The sequence below is a fragment of the Salmo trutta genome, chromosome 9 (genome assembly GCF_901001165.1).
Source record: "Salmo trutta chromosome 9, fSalTru1.1, whole genome shotgun sequence".
Taxonomy (NCBI): Eukaryota; Metazoa; Chordata; class Actinopteri; order Salmoniformes; family Salmonidae; genus Salmo; species Salmo trutta.
Genome location: NC_042965.1, coordinates 46828355 through 46850968, shown reverse-complemented (window position 1 = coordinate 46850968; position 22614 = coordinate 46828355). Strand labels below are relative to the sequence as shown.

Below are 22614 nucleotides of genomic sequence, written 5' to 3'. Positions count from 1 at the left end.
GTGAAATGTCAGAATAATAGTAGAGAATTATTTATTTCAGCTTTTATTTCTTTCATCACATTCCCAGTGGGGCAGAAGTTTACATACACTCAATTAGTGTTTGGTAGCATTGCGTTTCAATTGTATAACTTGGGTCAAATGTTTCGGGTAGCCTTCCACAAGCTTCCCACAATAAGTTGGGTGAATTTTGGCCCATTCCTCCTGACAGAGCTGGTGTAACTGAGTCAGGTTTGTAGGCCTCCTTGCTCGCACACGCTTTTTAAGTTCTGCCCACACATTTCTATAGGATTGAGGTCAGGGCTTTGTAATGGCCACTCCAATACCTTGACTTTATTGTCCTTGAGCCATTTTGCCACAACTTTGGAAGTATGCTTGGGGTCATTGTCCATTTGGAAGACCCGTTTGCAACCAAGCCTTAACTTCCTGACTGATGTCTTGAGATGATGCTTCAATATATCCACATAATTTTCCTCCTCATGATGCCATTTATTTTGTGAAGTGCACCAGTCCCTCCTGCAGCAAAGCACCCCCACAACATGATGCTGCCACCCCCGTGCTTCACAGTTGGGATGGTGTTCTTCGGCTTGCAAGACTCCCCCTTTTCCTCCAAAAATAACGATGGTCGTTTTATTTTTGTTTCATCAGACCAGAGGACATTTCTCCAAAAAGTACGATCTTTGTCCCCATGTGCAGTTGCAAACCGTAGTCTGGCTTTTTTTATGGCGGTTTTGGAGCAGTGGCTTCTTCCTTGCTGAGCGGCCTTTCAGGTTATGTCGATATAGGACTCGTTTTACTGTGGATATAGATACTTTTGTCCCTGTTTCCTCCAGCACCTTCACGAGGTCCTTTGCTGTTATTTTGGGATTGATTTCCACTTTTCACACCAAAGTACGCTCATCTCTAGGAGACAGAACGCGTCTCCTTCCTGAGCGGTATGACGGCTGCGTGGTCCCATGATGTTTATACTTGCGTACTATTGTTTGTACAGATGAACATGGTACCTTCAGGCGTTTGGAAATTGCTCCCAAGGATGAACCAGACTTGTGGAGGTCTACAATTGTTTTTCTGAGGTCTTGGCTGATTTCTTTTGATTTTCCCATGATGTCAAGCAAAGAGGCACTGCGTTTGAAGGTAGGCCTTGAAATACATCCACAGGTACACCTCCAATTGATTCAAATGATGTCAAATAGCCTATCAGAAGCTTCTAAAGCTATGATATCATTTTCCGGAATTTTCCAAGCTGTTTAAAGGCACAGTCAACTTAGTGTATGTAAACTTCTGACCCACTGGAATTGCGATACAGTGAATTATAAGTGAAATAATCTGTCTGTAAACAATTGTTGGAAAAATGACTTGTGTCATGCACAAAGTAGATGTCCTAACCGACTTGCCAAAACTATAGTTTGTTAACAAGAAATTTGTAGTGGTTGAAAAAATAGTTTTAATGACTCCAACCTAAGTGTCTGTAAACTTCCGACTTCAACTGTATATTTTAAATCTAAATCTTCTAGACTTTTACTCAAGTCGTATTTTACTGGGTGACTTTCACTTTTTCTTGAGTAACTTTTTATTAAGGAATCTATACTTTACTCAATTATGACAAGTATGTCCTTTTTCCACCACTGGTTACTTTACAACCTTAATCTAAAATTGATTAAATGTATGTTTTTAACGTAACAAAATGTGGAAAAAGTCAAGGGGTCTGAATACTTTCCGAATGCACTGTCTATCCTGGTAGAGACCAGGTGACAGGAAACTTGTATTAAAAGAAAGCAAAGCTGTCATCAAGGCAAAAGGGTGGCTACTGTGAAGAATCTCAAATATAAAATATATTTTGATTTGTTTAACACTTTTTTTGGTTACTACATGATTCCATATGTGTTATTTCATAGTTTTGATGTCTTCACTATTATCCTACAATGTAGAAAATAGTAAAAATAAAGAAAAACCCTTGAATGAGTAGGTGTTCTAAAACGTTTGACCGGTAGTGCACATCCTGTTTGCAACAAGGCACTAAAGTAATACTGCAACAAATGTGGCTAAGCAACTCACCTTTTGTCCCTAAAGGGCACGTATTGGTATAAGAAAGAAGCAGACTGAATATCCCTTTGAGCACGGTGAAGTTATTAATTACACTTTGGATGGTGTATCAATACACCCAGTCACTACAAAGATAAAGGCATCCTTCCTAAGGAAACTGCTCAGCGATTTCACCATGAGGCCAACGGTAACTTTAAAACAGTTACAGAGTGTTTATTGGCTGTGATAGGAGAAAACTGTGGATGGATCAATGATATTGTAGTTACTCCACAATACTAACCTAAAACGACAGAGTGAAAATAATACTTACATTTGAGACATGACTCTGCCGTTGCGCTGTAGAAGTTGTGAATTTTTGTCTCTTGCATAATAAATTCTATACATGAGTTTATACTGGATTAAGCATCCATTTTCATTAACTGTAATTTTGTTCGTTATGTTCCAACCTTCCCTTAATCATATTAACCAATACTGATACCTGTTACGTGTGGGCCCTGTCTAATTCTTTCTGCAAGTGGTTCAATTGCCAGAGCAAACAGAAGAGGGGAAAGAGGACATCCCTGTCTTGTGCCCCTTTCTAAAGCAATGTCATCAGATAATGTTATATTTAAATCAGATAATGTATATTTGCGCTTTAGGGCATTTACATAATATTTTTTATTATTTCAGGTAGGGTTGTGGGAGGAGGGAGGAGGGGTGGTGGTGGGGGGGAGCAGAGGAGGGAGGCGTGGTAGTGGGGGGGAGCAGAGGAGGGAGGCGTGGTGGTGGGGGGAGCAGAGGAGGGAGGAGGGAGGCGTGGTGGTGGGGGGAGTAGAGGAGGGAGGCGTGGTGGTGGGGGGAGCAGAGGAGGGAGGAGGGAGGGGTGGTGGTGGGGGGAGCAGAGGATGGAGGTGTGGTGATGGGGGGGAGGTGCGTTTGAGGCCGATGGTGCATGAAGTCCTGGAGAGGTTGTCATGGTCACCCCGCTCAAAGGTCGCGACCCCTGCTGGACGTCCACAGGATCCCCTTGAACAACTTCCTCTGCAGGTCCCTCAGGTCCTCAAAGTAATGCACGCTAGTCACACCTGGAACACAGTACATTGATTGGTTGGTTGGTTGACATTCATACAGTTGTCTTCAGAAAGTATTTCACACCCCTTGACTTATTCCACGTTGCTGTGTTACAGCCTGCTTTCAAAATGGATGAAATAGCTCATTGCATCTTGTTATTGATACCTTGTCTTGTTTTGAGTGGCGCAACGGTCTAGAGCACTGCATCTCAGTGCAAGAGGCGTCACAACAGTACATGGTTTGAATCCAGGCTGTATCACATCTGGTCATGATTGGGGGTCCCATAGGGTGGCGCACAATCGGCCCAGCGTCGTCATTGTTAATTAGAATCTGTTCTTAACTGACTTGCCGAGTTCCTGAGGGAGAATAGGTTTTGTCGTGCCCACTTCACGACTGTCTTGGTGTGCTTGGACCATGTTAGTTTGTTGGTGATGTGGACGCCAAGGAACTTGAAGCTCTCAACCTGCTCCACTGCAGCCCCATCGATGAGAATGGGGGAGTGCTTGGTCCTCCTTTTCCTGTAGTCCACAATCATCTCCTTAGTCTTGATCACGTTGAGGGAGAAGTTGTTGTCCTTCCACCACACGGTCAGGTCTCTGACCTCCTCCCTATAGGCTGTCTCACCGGTGATCAGGCCTACCACTGTTGTGTCATCAGCAAACTTAATGATGGTGTTGGAGTTGTGCCTGGCCATGCAGTCATGAGTGAACAGGGAGTACAGGAGGGGACTGAGCACGCACCCCTGAGGAGCCCCTGTGTTGAGGATCAGCGTGGCGGATGTGTTGTTACCTACCCTTACCACCTGGGGGCGGCCCGTCAGGAATTCCAGGATCCAGTTGCAGAGGGAGGTGTTTAGTCCCAGGGTCCTTAGCTTAGTGATGTGCTTTGAGGCCACTATGGTGTTGAACCCTGAGCTGTAGTCAATGAACAGCATTCTCACGTAGGTGTTCCTTTGTCCAGGTGGGAAAGGGCAGTGTGGAGTGCAACAGAGATTGCATCATCTGTGGATCTGTTGGTGCGGTATGCAAATTGGAGTGGGTCTAGGGTTTCTGGGATAATGGTGTTGATGTGAGCCATGACCAGCCTTTCAAAGCATTTCATGGCTACAGACTTGAGTGCTACGGGTCAGTAGTCATTTAGGCAGGTTACCTTAGTGTTCTTGGGCACAGGGACTATGGTAGTCTGCTTGAAACATGTTGGTATTACAGACTCAGTCAGGGAGAGGTTGAAAATGTCAGTGAAGACACTTGCCAGTTGGTCAGCGCATGCTTGCAGTACACGCCCTGGTAATTCGTCTGGTCCTGCGGCCTTATGAATTTTGACCTGCTTAAAGGTCCTACTCACATCGGCTGCGGAGAGCGTGATCACACAGTCATCCGGAACAGCTAAGGCTCTCATGCATGTTTCAGTGTTACTTGTCTCGAAAGTAGCATAGAAGTAGTTTAGCTCGTCCGGTAGGCTTGTGTCGCTGGGCAGCTCGCGGCTGTGTTTCCCTTTGTAGTCTGTAATAGTTTGCAAGCCCTGCCACAACTGAAGAGCGTCAGAGCCGGTGTAGTACGATTCGATCTTAGTCCTGTATTGAGGCTTTGCCTGTTTGATGGTTCATCGGAGGGCATAGCGGGATTTCTTATAATCTTCCGGGTTAGAGTCTCGCTCCTTGAAAGCGGAAGCTCTACCCTTTAGCTCAGTGTGAATGTTGCCTGTAATCCACGGCTTCTGGTTGGGGTATGTACGTACAGTCACTGTGGGGACGATTCTGGTAGAAGTTAAAACTGAGTTAAAACTGATTTAAGTTTCCCTGCATTAAAGTCCCCGGCCACTAGGAGCGCTGCCTCTGGATGAGCATTTTCCTGTTTGCTTATGGCGGAATACAGCTCATTTAGTGCGGTTTTAGTGCCAACCTTGCTCTGTGCTGGTATGTAGACAGCTACGAAGAATACAGATGAAAATTCTCTAGGAAGATAGTGTGGTCTACAGCTTATCATGAGATACTCTACCTGTTTACATAAATGCATAGGCCCCCGCCCCATGTCTTAGAGGTATTGACATGTTGAATGCACCGAGGTGTCTGTTCAAACGACTAGCACACAGCTCAGACACCCATGCATACCCCACAAGACATGCCACCAGAGGTCTCTTCACAATCCCCAAGTCCAGAACAGACTATGGGAGGTGCACAGTACTACATGGAGCCATGACTACATGAAACTCTATTCCACATCAAGTTACTCATGCAAGTATTTTAAACAAAATTATTTTAAAAACGAAAACTACACCTTATGGAACAGTGAGGAGACAACACACGTATGTATGGTGGTATTATACATGTTGTCATTTAGATACAGTATACGGTGGTGTAATGTGTGTACAATTGCAGGAAATACACTTTCAAAAACAGCAACATTTTCACCCCAGGGAAAACACTGAGTACCATGTTGGGCTTACCAGGTTCTATCGACATGCGTTGTTGTGCTACTGCTGTATCCTTGGTCCAAACAGCAGGTCTCTGGCTCGACCACTCCTTCACCCCCAAGATGTCTGGACACACCTGAATTGATTGATTGCATTTATTTGAGAATTTTAAAAAAAAGTAGAAGGTCGGTCCTACCGGAGACAGCGAGGGAGTTTAGGGTACCAAGTTATAGCCCATGACTCGATCTGGTAAAAGCGGTGAAGGAGGAGCATAGAACAGTAATCTGCGCCTGCTCGGTCATGTTGTCAACAAGGCAACATGGTGCATCGTCCAGAAACATTTTCCATATTTGTTCATGTTCATTTTCAAAATAGTTTTCATTTGGAAGTCAGATCAAGCCTTTTTTTTTTATCAACAGCAATCACATCAAATCCTACTCATTACTCCACGTGATTAACCCACATCACTTTTGTATTGAGTCGACTTCGCCGTCAGCCAAAAATGGGGCACCTGGCTTCACGCGGGGAAGGCCTGGGTTTTAATCAACACAAACCAGGGGAAGGCCCGGGGCATTAATCAACGCTAAAGCCTATCGCATGCTCACTGGCGACCCGTCATTCAGTTCTGAGTCCCACATTGTTTGCTAAATAAAAATAAAATACATTTTTTTGTTGGGGGGGTCGCCTGTTTTGCATGTCATTTTGGCATTAATACTTGTCACATCAGTTTGCAAACAATGTAAAAAATGTAATAAATGTATTTAGTTTAATAAAGCCTCCATACAAACATGGTCTCTTTATTGCTTTCTTGAGTAAGACAGCTCCAAAATGCAGGTGTTTCAGCCCAGCTCAGTGCTTTCTGTGGTGGAGGGGCAGCCAGCAGGAAAATACGGAGCGTAGGGGTTGGTAATGTTCTCTAGTTGCGCAGTGATTGGCTCAGTGTTCTGTCACTCATGGGGACACTACGTCACTGCCAAGTCTAAGGGTAGAGCTTCTAAAATTCAAGCCCATTGGGTGCTGCCATAGACTTACATTAGAAGTGCCCATCCAAGAAAGGTCATTGGCCACAGATAAAACTACATCTAATCACGTTATATCTACAGTAGCTTTGATTGGACTGATCATGTCAACATCATACTTTCAAAATCTTAGCTAACAGTCATCATCATGAATCAAGTCGACAATCTACTGGCAAATCCTTTTTAATCCTTGTCATATGAAGAGAAATAATAAAAGAGAACTTATAGACAAAACGTATTGGTGCTCATCGGTCATTGGACATAAACATTACACAAGTTGGTTTGGAAGGAAACAGTGGCTAACTGCAAGCATTGCAATCACTAGCCTGCTATTCAGTGGAGTGGGTGTGTGGTCCCAATTCTGGGTTTTAAGGGTCTCTTTTCCAAGATTAAAATCATAAACATTCAACATTGGCCATGCTGTCAATCCAGCATGATTTCTGCTGCGCTCAAAACAACTGGAAACTCGATTTCTAGTGAGTTCAAGACAACTGGGAACTCTGGGGGAAAAAAACGAGCTCAGACTGGCAAAGTAAGTTTTGAACGATCATCCAACTCGGAATTGTAAATTGGGATCTGTGGCCTTCTCTAGAGCTACGACCTGAAATTCACTGACATCATGATTCGACCTTGGTCCCCCCCGAGTTCCCAGCACCAGAAATCCAGAGAATGCCAAACTCTGATGACAAAATTTGACCATGAAGGAACGCTACACCACCTTCCTGTTCAATTGAGCACAGCTCAAGGTAAATCCAAAAATGCCTTGTATGCTGCTGCATAACTGATGTAATATGCCAGGGAGATATGTATACTGCAGCTAAGAAAGTAATACTAAGTGTATGTTGTGTAGGAAGCTGTTAGTAGCCCATTTGCCTCACCCTAATAATTTGGTCAATTTACCCCGCTTAAATTTCACCTACTGTTCTGACTTGGTGGTGCACATGTAGCCTATAGCCTATTTTAGAGAAATGTAATTATCGAATATTGTATGAGCTTTCATGGTTTGCTTATATGCCCCCTTTATTTATCCTACGGTTCTGACTTGGTGTACAGGGAGAACACTAAGAATTCTGTCGTTGTACATGAACAAATAGTTATATTGACTACGCTCATCAATGAATGTCTTAATCGCAATTACGGATTCGTATCCGCTTGTAATCTCCTTATAACATAGTTTGTACATCTCAATTGTTAGTAGAAACCACATTTGTTTAAGCAAGTCAGCCATGGTTTTTTTTTAAGGTAGTAAATGAGGCTGAATGAACTGTTTGGCTGTCAGACAAGGCTCCGCTGATAACCAGGTGTAGCAGTGATAAGGTGTTGGAACAGGTGTTGGGCCTCTGCTGTGGGGACAGCTATATGTAGGCCCTAACAGTTTGTGGGCACTGTTTGTCACCGTTATCGTGCAATTCATGTATTGCTTAGTGTTGTGGCTTTGCTGGCATGTACCCCCCCACCAAGATGTACATGCTCACTGTGTCTGCCTCCCAGTCAAACTACCACTGCCTCCCAGTCAACAGTTTGCACATACATGATGATTCCCTGTGGCTCAGTTGGTAGAGCATCGTGCACATTTTTAAATTTGAGAAATACTGCACCAAACATCTTAGATGTAAAATTGCGCTTCGAAGACCTCCTTGGCAAATGCAAACATTTATTAAAAATGTCTTGATTTACCTTAGACTCATTCAAACTATTATGAGGAAGTGTATACCGGATAGGTTGTTACTACGACGTCTCAAGAGGGACAAACATTGCCGCAAAGGTATTTTCAGTGATGCGAGGCACAGACATTCCCTTCGTCTAGCCGAGTTCTGCTAGGAACAAACCCAAATTTGCGTCACCACGAGGCATAAATCAACGCTAACCCGTGTCACCCGGAGCAATAATAGAATCCCCTGAACGTTACATACCTCACCCCTCTGGAACAGATCCCTCACCAATGACAGCGAATCACAGCCCTTCGCAGTCTCCCGTGCCGCAAGATAGGGTAGGAAAAACAAATCAGAGGAAACCAGGCTGGGTCTCTCTCTCCCTGGTTGGCTGCTATCGGCGGAGGCGGGAGCAGCGGTGTGTCCCGGGCTGTTGGGGGCAGGCCTAGGGTTAAGGGCTGGGGTGGGGTTAGAGGCGGAGAAGGGCGTGGCTTGTCTCTGGTGGTACCACTTCCGACACTGGGTGTCTGAGAGTCTCGTGATGCATTCTGGGAGCTGGGCCTTGGAGCGGGTGGTGGTGGTCGTTTCTCGGACCGCGGGGAGGGTGAAGGAGGGGAGGAGGCTGACGTTACGGGGGAGGAGCCCATTAGGGGGTGTGGTTCTCACAGCCAGTTGGGTCAGCAGCTCAGAGATCTGAAACATGGGGTGTGTTCATTAGATTCCTCTGCAAAACTGTTTTGTAATAGACTGTATACGGTTTACTCCAGGAACCAAACGACGTGAAAACGGAGAGGGACCTACGCGGATGTTTTCATTAGAAACTCATGTTATTTTCATTGAAAAACATTTTCCATTTGGAGTAAACCGTTTATATTGAAAACGTTTTGCACCAGACCAAACGTTTTGCAATGAAATGTACTAATGAATACACCCCAGGGGTATTTTCATTAGTGGAAACCTCAGTGAAACGTTTTTTTTTTTTTGCAACGCAAAAACAATGTTTGGTCCCGTTTGGTTGCTGCTGAATACACCCCAGGCGGAGCCATGATGATGGAAACCCTGGACTGTTTTACCATCTCAATTAATGAACGGTCGAGTTCCTCCACAAGTAACATCTGCCAACTCCTGTGTAGGTTAACGTCGGCTAACTACACGGTACGATACAGCAAGCGGATGCCCGACTGCAGTCGATGACGAGGCACACAAATATTGTTTGACGCAACACAAAAGCCTGCTCATCTAGTCAAGTAGGAACTTTTGACTATTGTTTCATGCCGCGTCATGATTTGACCTCGTTTCTTCCTTCCTTCCCGAGTTTCCAGTTGAATAAATGACATCTACGTAATTCCACAGTTAAACCTACCTTAATAAACCCATAAGAATCTCTGTGTTCACTCCCTCTCTTCCTCCGTCGGTTTCCCATGATTCATCTCAGTACTGACTCGGCGGTAACATTTAAAAAAAAACATCCCATAATTGTATCTCCCTGACTCTGCTAACGGTACTGGAGGTGATGTCACAATAAACAAAAGAACAGGAAGCATCACTTCTGATGTAACAGTGACCTGAAGTGATGACGTCCTTCGGGGGATAAGAAGAAAGAAAAAAAGGGTCAGTTGATTGATTCTAGTTAGTCTGTTCATCTACCTAGACTAGTGGATGTTACACTGACAGATACTTGGAAAAAAAATTGGCTATAAATCCTTGTTTCATAACATTTCCAGAGGACAAAAAAAAACTAAAAAAAAACGAGCTAACTATCAGTCACTTCACAACCCTGAAATCATTTCACTATACGACAGAAATCATCTAAGCAAAACTTCAAAATAAAATCGCTCACCCACCTCACAACAGAATGTCGAGTCACAACCCTTAATAATCCATTCAATGTTTTACTGAGACAGAAACCGTAGAAATGACAAGGAGACTAATCACAGATTTAAAATCTATTTATTCTAGTCGACACGTCACCAACTGTACACTAGTTACAAATCTGTAGTATTCACAGCACACAGCCTATATAGCTATACACCGAGTGTACAAAACATTAGGAACACCTGCTCTTTCCATGACAGATTTGACCAGGTGAATCCAGGTGAAAGTTATGATCCCTTATTGATGTCACCTGTTAAATCCACTTCAATCAGTGTAGATGAAGGGGAGGAGACAGGTTAAAGAAGGATTTTAAAGCATTCAGAGGGTGAATGAGCAAGACAAAATATTTAAGAGCCTTTGAACGGGGTATGGTAGTAGGTGCCAGGCGCACTGGTTTGAGTCAAGAACTGCAACGCTGCTGGGTTTTTCACACTCAACAGTTTCCCATGTGTATCAAGAATGATCCACCACCCAAAGGACATCCAGCCAACTGGACATGTGGGAAGCATTGGAGTCAACATGGACCAGCATCCATGTGGAATGCTTTCAACACCTTGTAGAGTCCATGACCCGACAAATTGAGGTTGTTCTGGGGCCAAAAGGGGGTGTAGCTCAATATTAGGAAGGTGTTCCTAATGTTTTGTACGCTCAATCTTTCTTTATAGGCCTATACACATATATACACCACCGGTCAAAAGTATTAGAACACCGACTCATTCAAGGGGTTTTCTTTATTTTTACTATTTTCTACCTTGTAGGATAATAGTGAAGACATCAAAACTATGAAATAACACATATGGAATCATGTAGTAACCAAAAAAAAGTGTTAAACAAATCAAAATATATTTTATATTTGAGATTCTTCAAAATAGCCACCCTTTGCCTTGATGACAGCTTTGCACACTCTTGGCACCGCTGCGCCACTTGGGAGGCCCAAGCCAATGAAGAAAATTGACTACTTTAAAATTGAGATAGCATGGGCAGCATGGGCAGCACTATTGAGTCGGTCACAGACCTCCATGTCATGCTGCTTCCTCGACTTGTCTACTACAGTCGTTGACTTTAGCATCACCCATCAAACACGCCCAACATGTCCTTGGCTTTACGCGACTGTATTCAGCCTACAGGTAACTACCAAAAATCATGGAAACACTGGAGTAAATTAGGGATACAAAGTATATTGAAAAGCAGGTGCTTCCACACAGAGGTGTGATTTCTGAGTTAATTCAGTAATTAACATCCCATCATGCTTAGGGTCATGTATACAAATTTTGGGTGGACCATTAGTTTTCATGCCCTGTGGATGGCAGTGGTCACTGAACGGTTTGATGAGCATGAAAACGATGTAAATCACCGCCGTCTCAGTCACCAGATCTCAACCCCAATTGATCCCTTACGGGGAGATTCTGGAGTGGCGCCTGAGACGGCGGTTTCCACCACCATCAAAACACCAAATTAAGGAATTTCTCATGGAAGAATGGGTGTCTCATCCCTCCAATAGAAATTTATAGAATTTATGCCAAGATGCACTGAAGTTGTTCTGATTGGTGGAGGCCCAACGCCCTATTAAGATATTTTACGTTGGCGTTTCCTTTACTTTGGCAGCTCTCCAAGTCCCTCAGGTACTGTGTGTCTCTATGGCTACTGCCAGAACCACATGCATGTCTATGGAACAAGGTTTCAGGGGGCTCAGCATGTCACAGCCCAGTGTTTAGATAGATATTAGCCCTACATTACACCGTCACAAGACCCACAGCAACACAAGTCATTCTGTAACAGCACAGAAACATCCCATGTCTGTCTCAGAGAACTCCACACCACAATCCTCCTCTCACATTGTGTTCATCAGGCCTTTATTCACTTCACTCACAGGCCTCCAGGTAGGGTAGGGCGGTGTGGGAGGGGTGGGAGGTGTGTGTGTGTGTGTGGTGAGTATGGGTGTGAGGACGACGTTTGGCTGTGTAGGGAGGCCAGGTCCCAGCGGGAAGCCCTCTCACATGTTGAAGCTCTCTCCACAGCCGCAGGTGCCCTTGATATTGGGGTTGTTGAAGACAAACTCGCTGGACAGCTTGGACTCCACGAAGTCCATCTCGGTCCCCAGCAGAGTGAGCTGGGCCTTCTTCTCTATAAATACACGGACACCTGTAGGAGACGACTAATTATTATTAGCAAAGTTAATGCGTGACATTATTAAATGCTGTAAATCATATTTCCATTTCTTCACTGGATGGACCCTTTTAAGTGCACGCGTTTCCTCAAAGACCTTTTATAAATGCAACACATTCTGCTGTTCCTGTCCCAAGGTTTCCGTTAGCGAAAATGTGGCGCCGGACATTTTCCCAGCAGCATTTTTAAAGATTGACCCATATGCTTTGGGTGAGTAAACGGATTAGGGCGTCCGCCAACGGTGCTCAGAATGACAGATCACCTTTCGAATATGGTAATTTATATTAAAAACAGAACGTCCAAGTCAAGGAAACAAGATCCTTCTTCTTAAACCAATTATGAATTCTGATGTGCACTTTGAACATGTTAGAATAACTGTCCACATTCACTTTTCTTCAGCCAACAAGACGAGTAAATAACAGCAAAAATCACTAGCCAATGTAAATCTACTATCCTCTACAGTAGAAAAGTTAACCTATTCTATTGGGCAGCTTGTTGAGAATGAAATAGTCTATTCTAAAAAACAGACTCTGGGACAGTAGTGGGACAATAGATCCCAGATTCATACAACCAGTAGGCAGGCCCAGGCTACTGGGACAGTCGTGGGACGATAAATCCCAAAATTCATACAACCAGCAGGCTACATTTTGTAAAACATTTTTTTTTAAAGCAGCGTCTGATGCAACAGATCAGAACGTTCAGCTTAAAACGTTACTGAACAATTTATTCACATTATAAGCGCTACAAAACGGAAAGTACTCAGAGCCTTGACTTTTTCCACACCTCGTTACGTTACAGCCTTATTCTAAAATTGATTAAATTGTTTCCCCCCCCAATTTTTTTTTTTTAAATACGCACTAAACCCCATAATGACAAAGCAAAAAAACATTCTCTGCAGATCCTCTCAAGCTCTGTCAGGTTGGATGCACAGCTATTTGCAGGTCTCTCCAGAGACCAGGCTCTGGCTGGGCCACTCAAGGACATTCAGAAACTTGTCCCGAAGCCACTCCTGCATTGTCTTGGCTGTGTGCTTAGGGTCATTGTCCTGTTAGAAGGTGAACCTTCGCCCCAGTCTGAGGTCCTGAGCGCTCTGGAGCAGGTTTTCATCAAAGATCTCTCTGTACTTTGCTCCGTTCATCTTTCCCTCGATCCTGACTAGTCTCCCAGTCTCTGCCGCTGAAAAACATCCCCACAGAGGATTGGCTTCCATCTGGTCACTCTACCATAAAGGCCTGATTGGTGGAGTCCTGCAGAGTTGGTTGTCCTACTGGAAGTTTCTCCCATCTCCATAGAGGAGCTCTGGAGCTCTGTCAGGACCTTCTCCCCTGATTGCTCAGTTTGGCCGGGTGGCCAGTTCTAGGAAGAGTCTTGGTGGTTCCTAACTTCTTCCATTTAAGAATGATGGAGGCCACTGTGTTCTTGGGGACCTTCAATACTGCAGAAATGTGTTGGTACCCTTCCCCAGATCTGTGCCTCGACACAATCCTGTCTCGGAGCTCTACAGACAATTCCCTCGACCTCATGGCTTGGTTTTTGCTCTGACATGCACTGTCAACTGTGGGACCTTATGTAGACAGGTGTGTGTCTTTCCAAATCGATTGAATTGACCACAGGTGGACTCCAGTCAAGTTGTAGAAACATCTCAAGGATGATCAATGGAAACAGGAGGCACCTGAGCTCAATTTCGAGTCTCATAGCAAAAGGTCTGAATGTAACTAATGTTTCTGTTTTTTTATTTAATACATTTGAACTTTTCTAGAAACTTGTTTTCGGTTTGTCATTATGGGGTATTGTGTGTAGATTGATGAAAGAAAAAAAAATATTGAATCCATTTTAGAATAATGTTGTAACGTAACAAAAAGCGGAAAAAGTCAAGGTGTCTGAATACTTTCTGAATGCACTGTACAAAATGTTAAAACGCCAATGAGTCTGATGCAACCGATCAGAATGGTTACCTTAAAAATGTTTCTGAACTTATTTCTTCACATTTTAAGAGCAGCATTGTACCATCTAGATAGCTGTGGAATATTTTCAATAGCATTTAAAAAAAAATAGATGTTAGAAGCTGGTGGACAAAAAATCCAGCTTCAAACTGTTTTTTTTTTTGCTATTTAGAGACGGTGAAATTATTCCCGACACGATTCAGGGCTTGAACAAACAATATAGAATTTTTGCAACCAGGAAATGATTCGAGTGATTTCCACTAGATAACACAACCAAAGCCAGAACAGCTTTCCCATTGAGACAGATTCCACTCCAGTGGGAGAAATCAATAAGTTACTATCCCAGAAATCTATAGGTTACTATCCCAGAAATCAATAGGATACTATCCCAGACAATGACAACACTGGCAGCTACGTTACACCATCATTCCCCCAATGACTGCAGATATTACAGATTCTGAAATTACAATGCAAAAACTCTAAACAATCCTATGTGCAGCACCTTAACGTCAAAGAACACTGATCAGAGGCAGTAGGCCTACGGCAACATTGACCAGAGGCAGTAGGCCTACGGCAACATTGACCAGAGGCAGTAGGCCTACGGCAACATTGACCAGAGGCAGTAGGCCTACGGCAACATTGACCAGAGGCAGTAGGCCTACGGCAACATTGGAGCATGAACAGCAAGATGTTAGTGACTTGTGTTGTTTATGGTGAAAATGTATTTAAAAAAAACAGATGATTTTGTTTCCATCCCTTACAATCAAAGCCTAGTTTGCCTGTAACTCAATAAACTGCTTTTTAAAATGGAAAAATATTTTACAGCAACATTAGGAGCGCACGGAGACATAGTAACATTACAGTAAACCACAACTTAGTATTTTACAGTAATAATAATAAACCAGTTATGTTAATAAGGAGAACATTTCAACATAATGTTGGGGATTTCATTTAGATTGTAGGTGAAATAATACATCATGACAAGATGAGGATAACTCAACAACATTCATGTTTTCCAAAGTGGTCCAATGAGGATGTAACTCTAAACGTTGGGATAACGTTGGGATAACGTCATTTGCTCACCGTCCTGCAGCACCTCCTCATCAGCCTGATCCTTCTGTTTGGTGAAGTCCAGAGTGTAGGTCATACCGTTACAGCCCCGTGTCCTCACACCCACCTTCAGACCAATCTAGAACACAACACAACCATTATACCACTACCCATAACCCCTCACACCCACCTTCAGACCAATCTAGAACACAACACAACCATTATACCACTACCCATAACCCCTCACACCCACCTTCAGACCAATCTAGAACACAACAACCACCATTATACCACTACCCATAATCCCTCACACCCACCTTCAGACCAATCTAGAACACAACAACCACCATTATACCACTACCCATAATCCCTCACACCCACCTTCAGACCAATCTACAACACAACACAACCACCATTATACCACTACCCATAACCCCTCACACCCACCTTCAGACCAATCTAGAACACAACCACCATTATACCACTACCCATAATCCATCACACCCACCTTCAGACCAATCTAGAACACAACAACCATTACACCACTACCCATAATCCCTCACACCCACCCTCAGACCAATCTAGAACACAACACAACAACCATTAGACCACTACCCATAATCCATCACACCCACCTTCAGACCAATCTAGAACACAACAACCACCATTATACCACTACCCATAACCCCTCACACCCACCTTCAGACCAATCTGGAACACAACACAACACAACCACTACCCATAATCCCTCACACCCACCTTCAGACCAATCTGGACACAGTGCTAGGCCGGAACAAAAGCGTGCTCTGAAAGAGTTCTCCAGGAGCAGAGTAGGAGGGATACTCACGTATTCTGGTTTACCCTCCAGTAAAGTCCTGATCCTCTTCACAGCAGATGGAGTCTGGAAGAGAGATCAGAGGGGTTGACTACAGTCCATTACAGTATCATACGCCCCAATCTTCCTACGGCAACTTCAGGAATCTCTGATACCAGAGAGAAATATGACTAATCTGAGACTTTAACTCCTTGCATCCCATTGTAGTATAGCCACAAATCTTTCAAACACCACTGAACCAAAATTTTAAAATGTAACATGCAACAATTTCATTGATTTTACTGAGTTACAGTTCATAAGGAAATCAGTCAATTTAAATGAATTAGACCCTAATCTATGGATTTCACATGACTGAGAATACCGATATGCAGCTGATGGTCACAGATACCTTTTAAAAAAGTAAGGGCGTGGATCAGAAAACCAGTCAGTATCTGGTGTGACCACCATTTGCCTCATGCAGCGCGACACATCTCCTTCACACAGAGGGCCTTGCGTTATCATGCTGAAACATGAGGTGATGGCGGCGGATGAATGGCACGACACTGGACCTCAGGATCTCATCACAGTATCTCTGTGCATTCAAATTACCATCTATAAAAAAGCAATTGTGTTTGTTGTCTGTAGCTTATGCCTGTCCATACCATAACCCCACCCCCACCATGGGGCACTCTGTTCACAACGTTTGACATCAGCAAACCGCTCGCCCACATGACGCCAAACACGTGGTCTGTGGTTGTGAGGCTGGTTGGACGTACTGCCATCTTCCCAGTTCAGTTGAAAACGGGATTCATCTGTGAAGTGCACACTTCTCCAGCGTGCCAGTGGCCATCGAAGGTGAGCATTCGCCCTCTGAAGTCGGTTACAACGCCGAACTGCAGTCAGGGCAAGACCCTGGTGAGGAAGACAAGCACGCAGATGAGCTTCCCTGAAACAGGTTCTGACAGTTTTTGTAGAAATTCTTTGGTTGTTTCATCAGCTGTCTGGGTGGCTGGACTCAGATGATCCCGCAGGTGAAGAAGCCGGATGTGGAGGTCCTGGGTTGGTGTGGTTAGATGTAGTCTGCGGTTGTGAAGCGAGTTGGACATACTGCCAAATTCTCAAAAACGACATTGGAGGTGGCTTATGGTAGAGAAATGAACATGTTCTGGCAACAATTCTGGTGGACATTCCAGCAGGCCAATTGCACACTCCCTCAAAAAACTTGAGACATATGTGGCATTGTGTTGTGAAAATAAAAAGAAGTCCCCAGCACAAGGTGCACCTTTGTAATGATCATGCCGTTCAATCGGCTTCTTGATATGCCACACCTGTTAGGTGGATGGATTATCTTGGCAAAGGGGAAATGCTCACTAACAGGGATGTACACACACACACACACTTGTGCACAAAATTTGAGAGAAATAAGCTTTTTGTTCTTATGGAAGATTTCTGGGATCTTTTATTTCAGCTCCATGAAACCAAAACTTTACAAGATGAGTTTATTTTTTTTGTTTACTATAATAGCATTGTTATTATTAGCCTATAACATTACTGTTACACCAAACACCTCATTTCTAATGAGATTTTAAGATGGTTAGCAGAAGCAGAAGTGTCACATTTTCTCAAGCGCCAAAACTCAGAGCGCACCACTAGGCAGAATATACGCGTTGATTGAAACAAAATACAAAAGAGGCTAATAGTTTAACACCATCTACAAAATGTAAGTTAAGAAGACCTAAATGCATATTCACATTAAATGGATTGAGATCAGATGATTGACATGGAGATTCAGTTGGGACGTTTTACCAGTAAAATGTAAAGAATTAGTATTCATGATGAGTAATGGTTTATTTTAGAAATTAGGTAGCCTGTGTCTAACTTAGTGTTTGATGGTATTAAAAATATAAAATGTTATTGAGACAATATGTGTAGCATAGGCAGATGTTGCAATTTGAATATGCATTTAATGCATACTTTATAACGATAGTGTATTGAATTGGCTACATCTTTCGGTACAAACTCAGATAATCGTGACATCTACATTACTTGGACACCTAACAGCTCTCTACACCAAGTAGGTAACAAAGGTTTGCAGGCCTATGATCACAAGTCACAAGTCCATTCTAAGTTGTTAATGTAAGAGGTATTTTGTCGCATAACCATGTAATTTATTGTTATATCAACTCCCCCGTGGGACTGAGATATCCAGCAGCAGCTACAATGAGCTGAGCTACTTAATCACAAGGTCACAGAGGCCTTTATCTCCAAACCGTGTCTGCAGACAGTTAACAAGCTGGCTAACAAGCTGGCTAACATTATGTAAGAAAGTGTTTCTGCTGCGGAACCAGCTGGCTGTGTCTTTGGACATGAGAGACAAATGTCTTTACATAGCTACTATAACTAGATTAAAAACTAGTCTATTCCTAATCACTTGCTCGGTAGTTAGCGATATTAGTACACTAGTTATGTTACCTAGTTAATTAAAAACACACAGTTCTCAAATCACCACCACAAATCATTTTTTGAAAAGCCTCAATCCGAAGTTTAGTTTGGATTTATCGGATTAAAGAGCAGGTAGTGTGGAGCTCCGAAACTATCAAAAACCACTTTAACACCAAATAAATAGCGGGGCAAAACTTTAGGGGCTGAAGTCACTAGTTTGTGTAATAAATAAATATATATATATATATATACCGTAATTTTGTGGCGTCTCAGCTCCAGTCGGTCATCAACACCATTATAAAACGTTGAGTTTAATCGGCTAACTAGGATTATGAGAATTTAATTAAACACATGATTAGTGACACCAAAAACAAACCCCAGGACATAGCGATCTACCTTACATGACAGCTCGCTTTCTGTAATTTAGGAGCAAACAATCTTAACAGTATTCACCGACACTTAAGTGTTTGGAGAGGAAACTAATATAATGTAGTAATTTTACACACTTACCAACGTTAAAGCAGCTCTAGTGGCTAATATCTTTCTTTTAGTGACTGCTCTGACGGTCGCCCGGGCCACCATGGAGGCAGACATGTTGGGGAATGACATGTCAAAGATGGAACAATGACACAGATGTTCAACCGGATGTATAAATGTGGAAGTATCCGGTGGGCGTTTCCAACCCACTACCAAATATGGTAGTGAGAGGAAGCCCACTGCACACAGTTGGAGAAGATGAAACGACATGGATTTTTTTTGGTTCGACTTTCTCTCGTCAATTAAACATTTAAATTCAATAAAGTTCTGTTAAAAATAAAAAATGAATAAATAAAAATAAAAAATTGAATCTGTTATTAACAGAGTGGACACATTTTTGTAGACGTTGCCCTTTGTAAAAGTTGTACAAAATCTCTCTGTTTTATGAGTGGAAAGGGTAATTGAGTCACAGAGTAGTAGTTCCCTAACGGAAACATGTAGACATTTACAATAATGTACCGAAAGCCTTGGCTCTGCCCACTATGACTCATTTGTTCACATTGGAAATGATAAACTGTGGTCTATCTTGGTTTACTTATAACAAATCTTTATTGAAGCTTCAGCTACAGAACATATTTATGTAACATGAAAACAACGATGTGCGCATGACCGGGAAACAGCCAACCCAGCGGTTTATGTAAACGGATCCACAATAGGGTGAATTAATGATTGACAGGCGCTTGAGCCAATAGAAATCCAGTTGAGGTTACGAAACTGTATGACACCTTTAAAAATGTGTGCAACCTAAACAAATAAATTCATTAGGCTGGCTAGATCACTGAGGTATATTTACATTTAAGTCATTTAGCAGACGCTCTTATCCAGAGCGACTTCATAAGAACTTAATACTGAGTCCAAGATTACCTTGAAAACAACGGAACGGGCAGGTCCATACTCACGCCTGTCCCATTTCCGTTTATATATCCGGTTTGGCAGAGTTTCTAAACCCAGAGGCGCAACATAGAGAGACTTCCGGGAAACAGACAGTCAGACCAGCCCAGGGTTTGAGAAGTCAATGAGGGAAGTGGACAATTCTTCATTAGTTTTCTCGAAAATCTAAAGGAACAACTTAGATTTGAGACAATGTTTTAGGTCATTGTTTTACGTTACTCCGCAACATCGTGAGAATGACAAACTGACAGCCTGAAAAATGTCAGTTTGTCACTTTCACGAGGTTTGAGTAAAAAGACATTGGCTCACATCTAGGTTGTACTTTTTTAGATTTCAAGAAAGTGTAAAACTATTGATTATTTTTTATTTTTTTACTTCTCTCATTAACATCTCAAAACCCCGGCCTGGTCTGTTTCGAAGGCGGATATGTTTCTGCTCTGGGTTTAGAAACTCTGTGCTAACCAGGGTTGCCAGGTCAAGCAAATATTTCTAGCACAATGACCACTCACCCCCCCCAAAAGGCCTGAAAACCAGTCCAAAGAGAGGAGTTGCCACATCTATACAATAAACTCTTTTCCATAACGTTATCGAGCCAATTAACATTTACATTTAAGTCATTTAGCAGACGCTCTTATCCAGAGCGACTTACAAATTGGTGCATTCACCTTATGATATCCAGTGTAACAACCACTTTACAATAGTGCATCTAAATCTTTTAGGGGGGGGGGGGGGTTAGAAGGATTACTTTATCCTATCCCAGGTATTCCTTAAAGAGGTGGGGTTTCAGGTGTCTCCGGAAGGTGGTGATTGACTCCGCTGTCCTGGCATCGTGAGGGAGCTTGTTCCACCTGTACATAGCCCATCTATAATTTAGCCCAAACAACTACCTCTTCCCCTACTGTATTTATTTATTTATTTAGCTCCTTTGCACCCCATTATTTCTATTTCTACTTTGCACTTTTTTCCACTGCAAATCTACCATTCCAGTGTTTTACTTGCTATATTGTATTTACTTCGCCACCATGGCCTTTTATTGCCTTTACCTCCCTTATCTCACCTCATTTGCTCACATTGTATATAGACTTATTTTTCTACTGTATTATTGACTGTATGTTTGTTTTACTCCATGTGTAACTCTGTGTTGTTGTATGTTGTCGAACTGCTTTGCTTTATCTTGGCCAGGTCGCAGTTGTAAATGAGAACTTGTTCTCAACTTGCCTACCTGGTTAAATAAAGGTGAAAAAAAAAATAATAATAAAATATCATGGTAACTTGTAACGTCGTTAGAAGCAAAATTCGGGTTTCCTCAAAATAAGAATTGCAAGCTATGACATATGTAGGCCGTCATTGTAAATAAGAATTTGTTTTTAACTGACTTGCCTAGTTAAAACAAGGTTAAAGGTTAAATAAAAACACAAATTACGTAAAGTAATTTAAATATGTGACAAGATAATTGTCCCTTATTAACAAGCCAGATCCTTTTCCATCAATGGATGTTGATTTAACTCGCTTGACTGCTATGATTAAGCAATAAGGCACAAGGAGGTTTGGTATATGGCCAATATACCACGGCTAAGGGCGTCGTTATTAAGAACAGCATCGCGGAGTGCCTGGATACAGCCGTTAGCCGTGGTATATTGGCCATATACCGAAAACCCCCGAGGTGCCTTATTGCTATTATAAACTGGTTACCAACGTAATTAGTACAGTAAAAACTAACGTTTCGTCATACCTTTCAGCCAATCAGCATTCAGGGCTCGAACCAGGTTTGTAATTGTAAATAAATCCCCTTTGCGCATGTGCATAAAGATAGATAAATATGACAAGAGTTTGAGTGATGAAAATTGGACAGAGGATCTCAAAAATCAGAGCAATAAAAACTTGGATTAACATTAAAAAAAATGTTAGGCTATTTTCTGGCCATTGTGCTGTTACGACTAGAACCCCTTATAAAAATGGCACATTTGCGAGATTGACTTCACTTTTCAATAGGCTACAAACTCAAATCTGGGTTTATTAGAAGTGCTTGTTTCCCCCAATAGCCTGCTGGGATAGACTACTGAGGATGGGACTGTAATCTCAATCACTGAATGAAATGTTAATAATATGTATATGGACTGAATGTTTGTCAACCACAGCCAGTGTTTATTTAGTAGAATTTGTTTTACCTGTAGCCTAATCTGACTGTTACATCAATCTAATGCGTTTATAATAACAAGGCTATCTATTCTTCACAAGGTTCCCCAACTTCCATTTCAGATTTCCCCTCGGGCAGCCCCCCCCCCCCCCCCCGAAACCCAAGAACTGAACATGCATAAAGCATTTCCCTTGATACCGTTTTTCTTTAAGCAGTCAACATCAGAATGCAGTTTAAACCACCAACAGAGGATTTATGTAAAGCGCTGTAGTGGGACCAAAATAGTTTTCCAGTGTTTTGTCTTCCATTAGCGCTCTCTCACACACACACACACACACACACACACACACACACACACACACACACACACCCTCCCCACCACTCAATCACTCAGCAACAGGTCACAGTGAAATGTCATGGCGACCGCAGCGTAACTTAGAAATAGCCAACAACAACAACAAGCGACCAATACATTTTAACCCACGACATCGTTTTCAAAGTAGCCCAATATGGCATAAAAACCGCAAACATGGCAACACTGGTGGGAGCACAGGAAGCAGCGATGACATCACCGTGTCATCCAAAA

The 22614-nt window shown here is 42.7% G+C and overlaps 2 protein-coding genes across 2 annotated transcripts; both read right to left on the bottom strand.

Moving 5' to 3' along the window:
- Positions 1 to 2917: 2917 nt before the first annotated feature.
- LOC115200664 (uncharacterized) lies at positions 2918 to 10333 on the bottom strand. The gene is made up of 4 exons (XM_029763876.1): positions 9537 to 10333; positions 8435 to 8866; positions 5536 to 5638; positions 2918 to 3104 (listed from the first exon to the last, which is right to left on the bottom strand). The coding sequence occupies exons 1-4, from the start codon at positions 9594 to 9596 to the stop codon at positions 3007 to 3009; spliced, it is 693 nt and encodes a 230-aa protein (XP_029619736.1). The 5' UTR covers positions 9597 to 10333; the 3' UTR covers positions 2918 to 3006.
- A 1312-nt stretch (positions 10334 to 11645) lies between these two features.
- On the bottom strand, positions 11646 to 19083 carry LOC115200665 (iron-sulfur cluster assembly 1 homolog, mitochondrial). The gene is made up of 4 exons (XM_029763877.1): positions 18974 to 19083; positions 16055 to 16108; positions 15241 to 15346; positions 11646 to 12190 (listed from the first exon to the last, which is right to left on the bottom strand). Exons 1-4 carry the CDS (start codon positions 19070 to 19072, stop codon positions 12042 to 12044), a joined length of 408 nt encoding a protein of 135 aa, XP_029619737.1. The 5' UTR covers positions 19073 to 19083; the 3' UTR covers positions 11646 to 12041.
- Positions 19084 to 22614: the final 3531 nt, after the last annotated feature.

Bases quoted from the DNA above. Each gene is read 5' to 3' on its own strand.
- LOC115200664 (XM_029763876.1), bottom strand. From the start codon at position 9,596: ATGGGAAACCGACGGAGGAAGAGAGGGAGTGAACACAGAGATTCTTAT. The intron at 5,639-8,434 runs GTATGTAACGTT...CAATCAATTCAG, and splicing joins ATCTGTTCCAGAGGGGTGAG to GTGTGTCCAGACATCTTGGG. The intron at 3,105-5,535 runs GTAAGCCCAACA...ACTGTGTTCCAG, and splicing joins ACGCATGTCGATAGAACCTG to GTGTGACTAGCGTGCATTAC.
- LOC115200665 (XM_029763877.1), bottom strand. From the start codon at position 19,072: ATGTCATTCCCCAACATGTCTGCCTCCATGGTGGCCCGGGCGACCGTC. The intron at 16,109-18,973 runs GTAAGTGTGTAA...TCTCTCTTCCAG, and splicing joins CTAGAGCTGCTTTAACGTTG to ACTCCATCTGCTGTGAAGAG. The intron at 12,191-15,240 runs GTGAGCAAATGA...CGTCTCCTACAG, and splicing joins TGAGGAGGTGCTGCAGGACG to GTGTCCGTGTATTTATAGAG.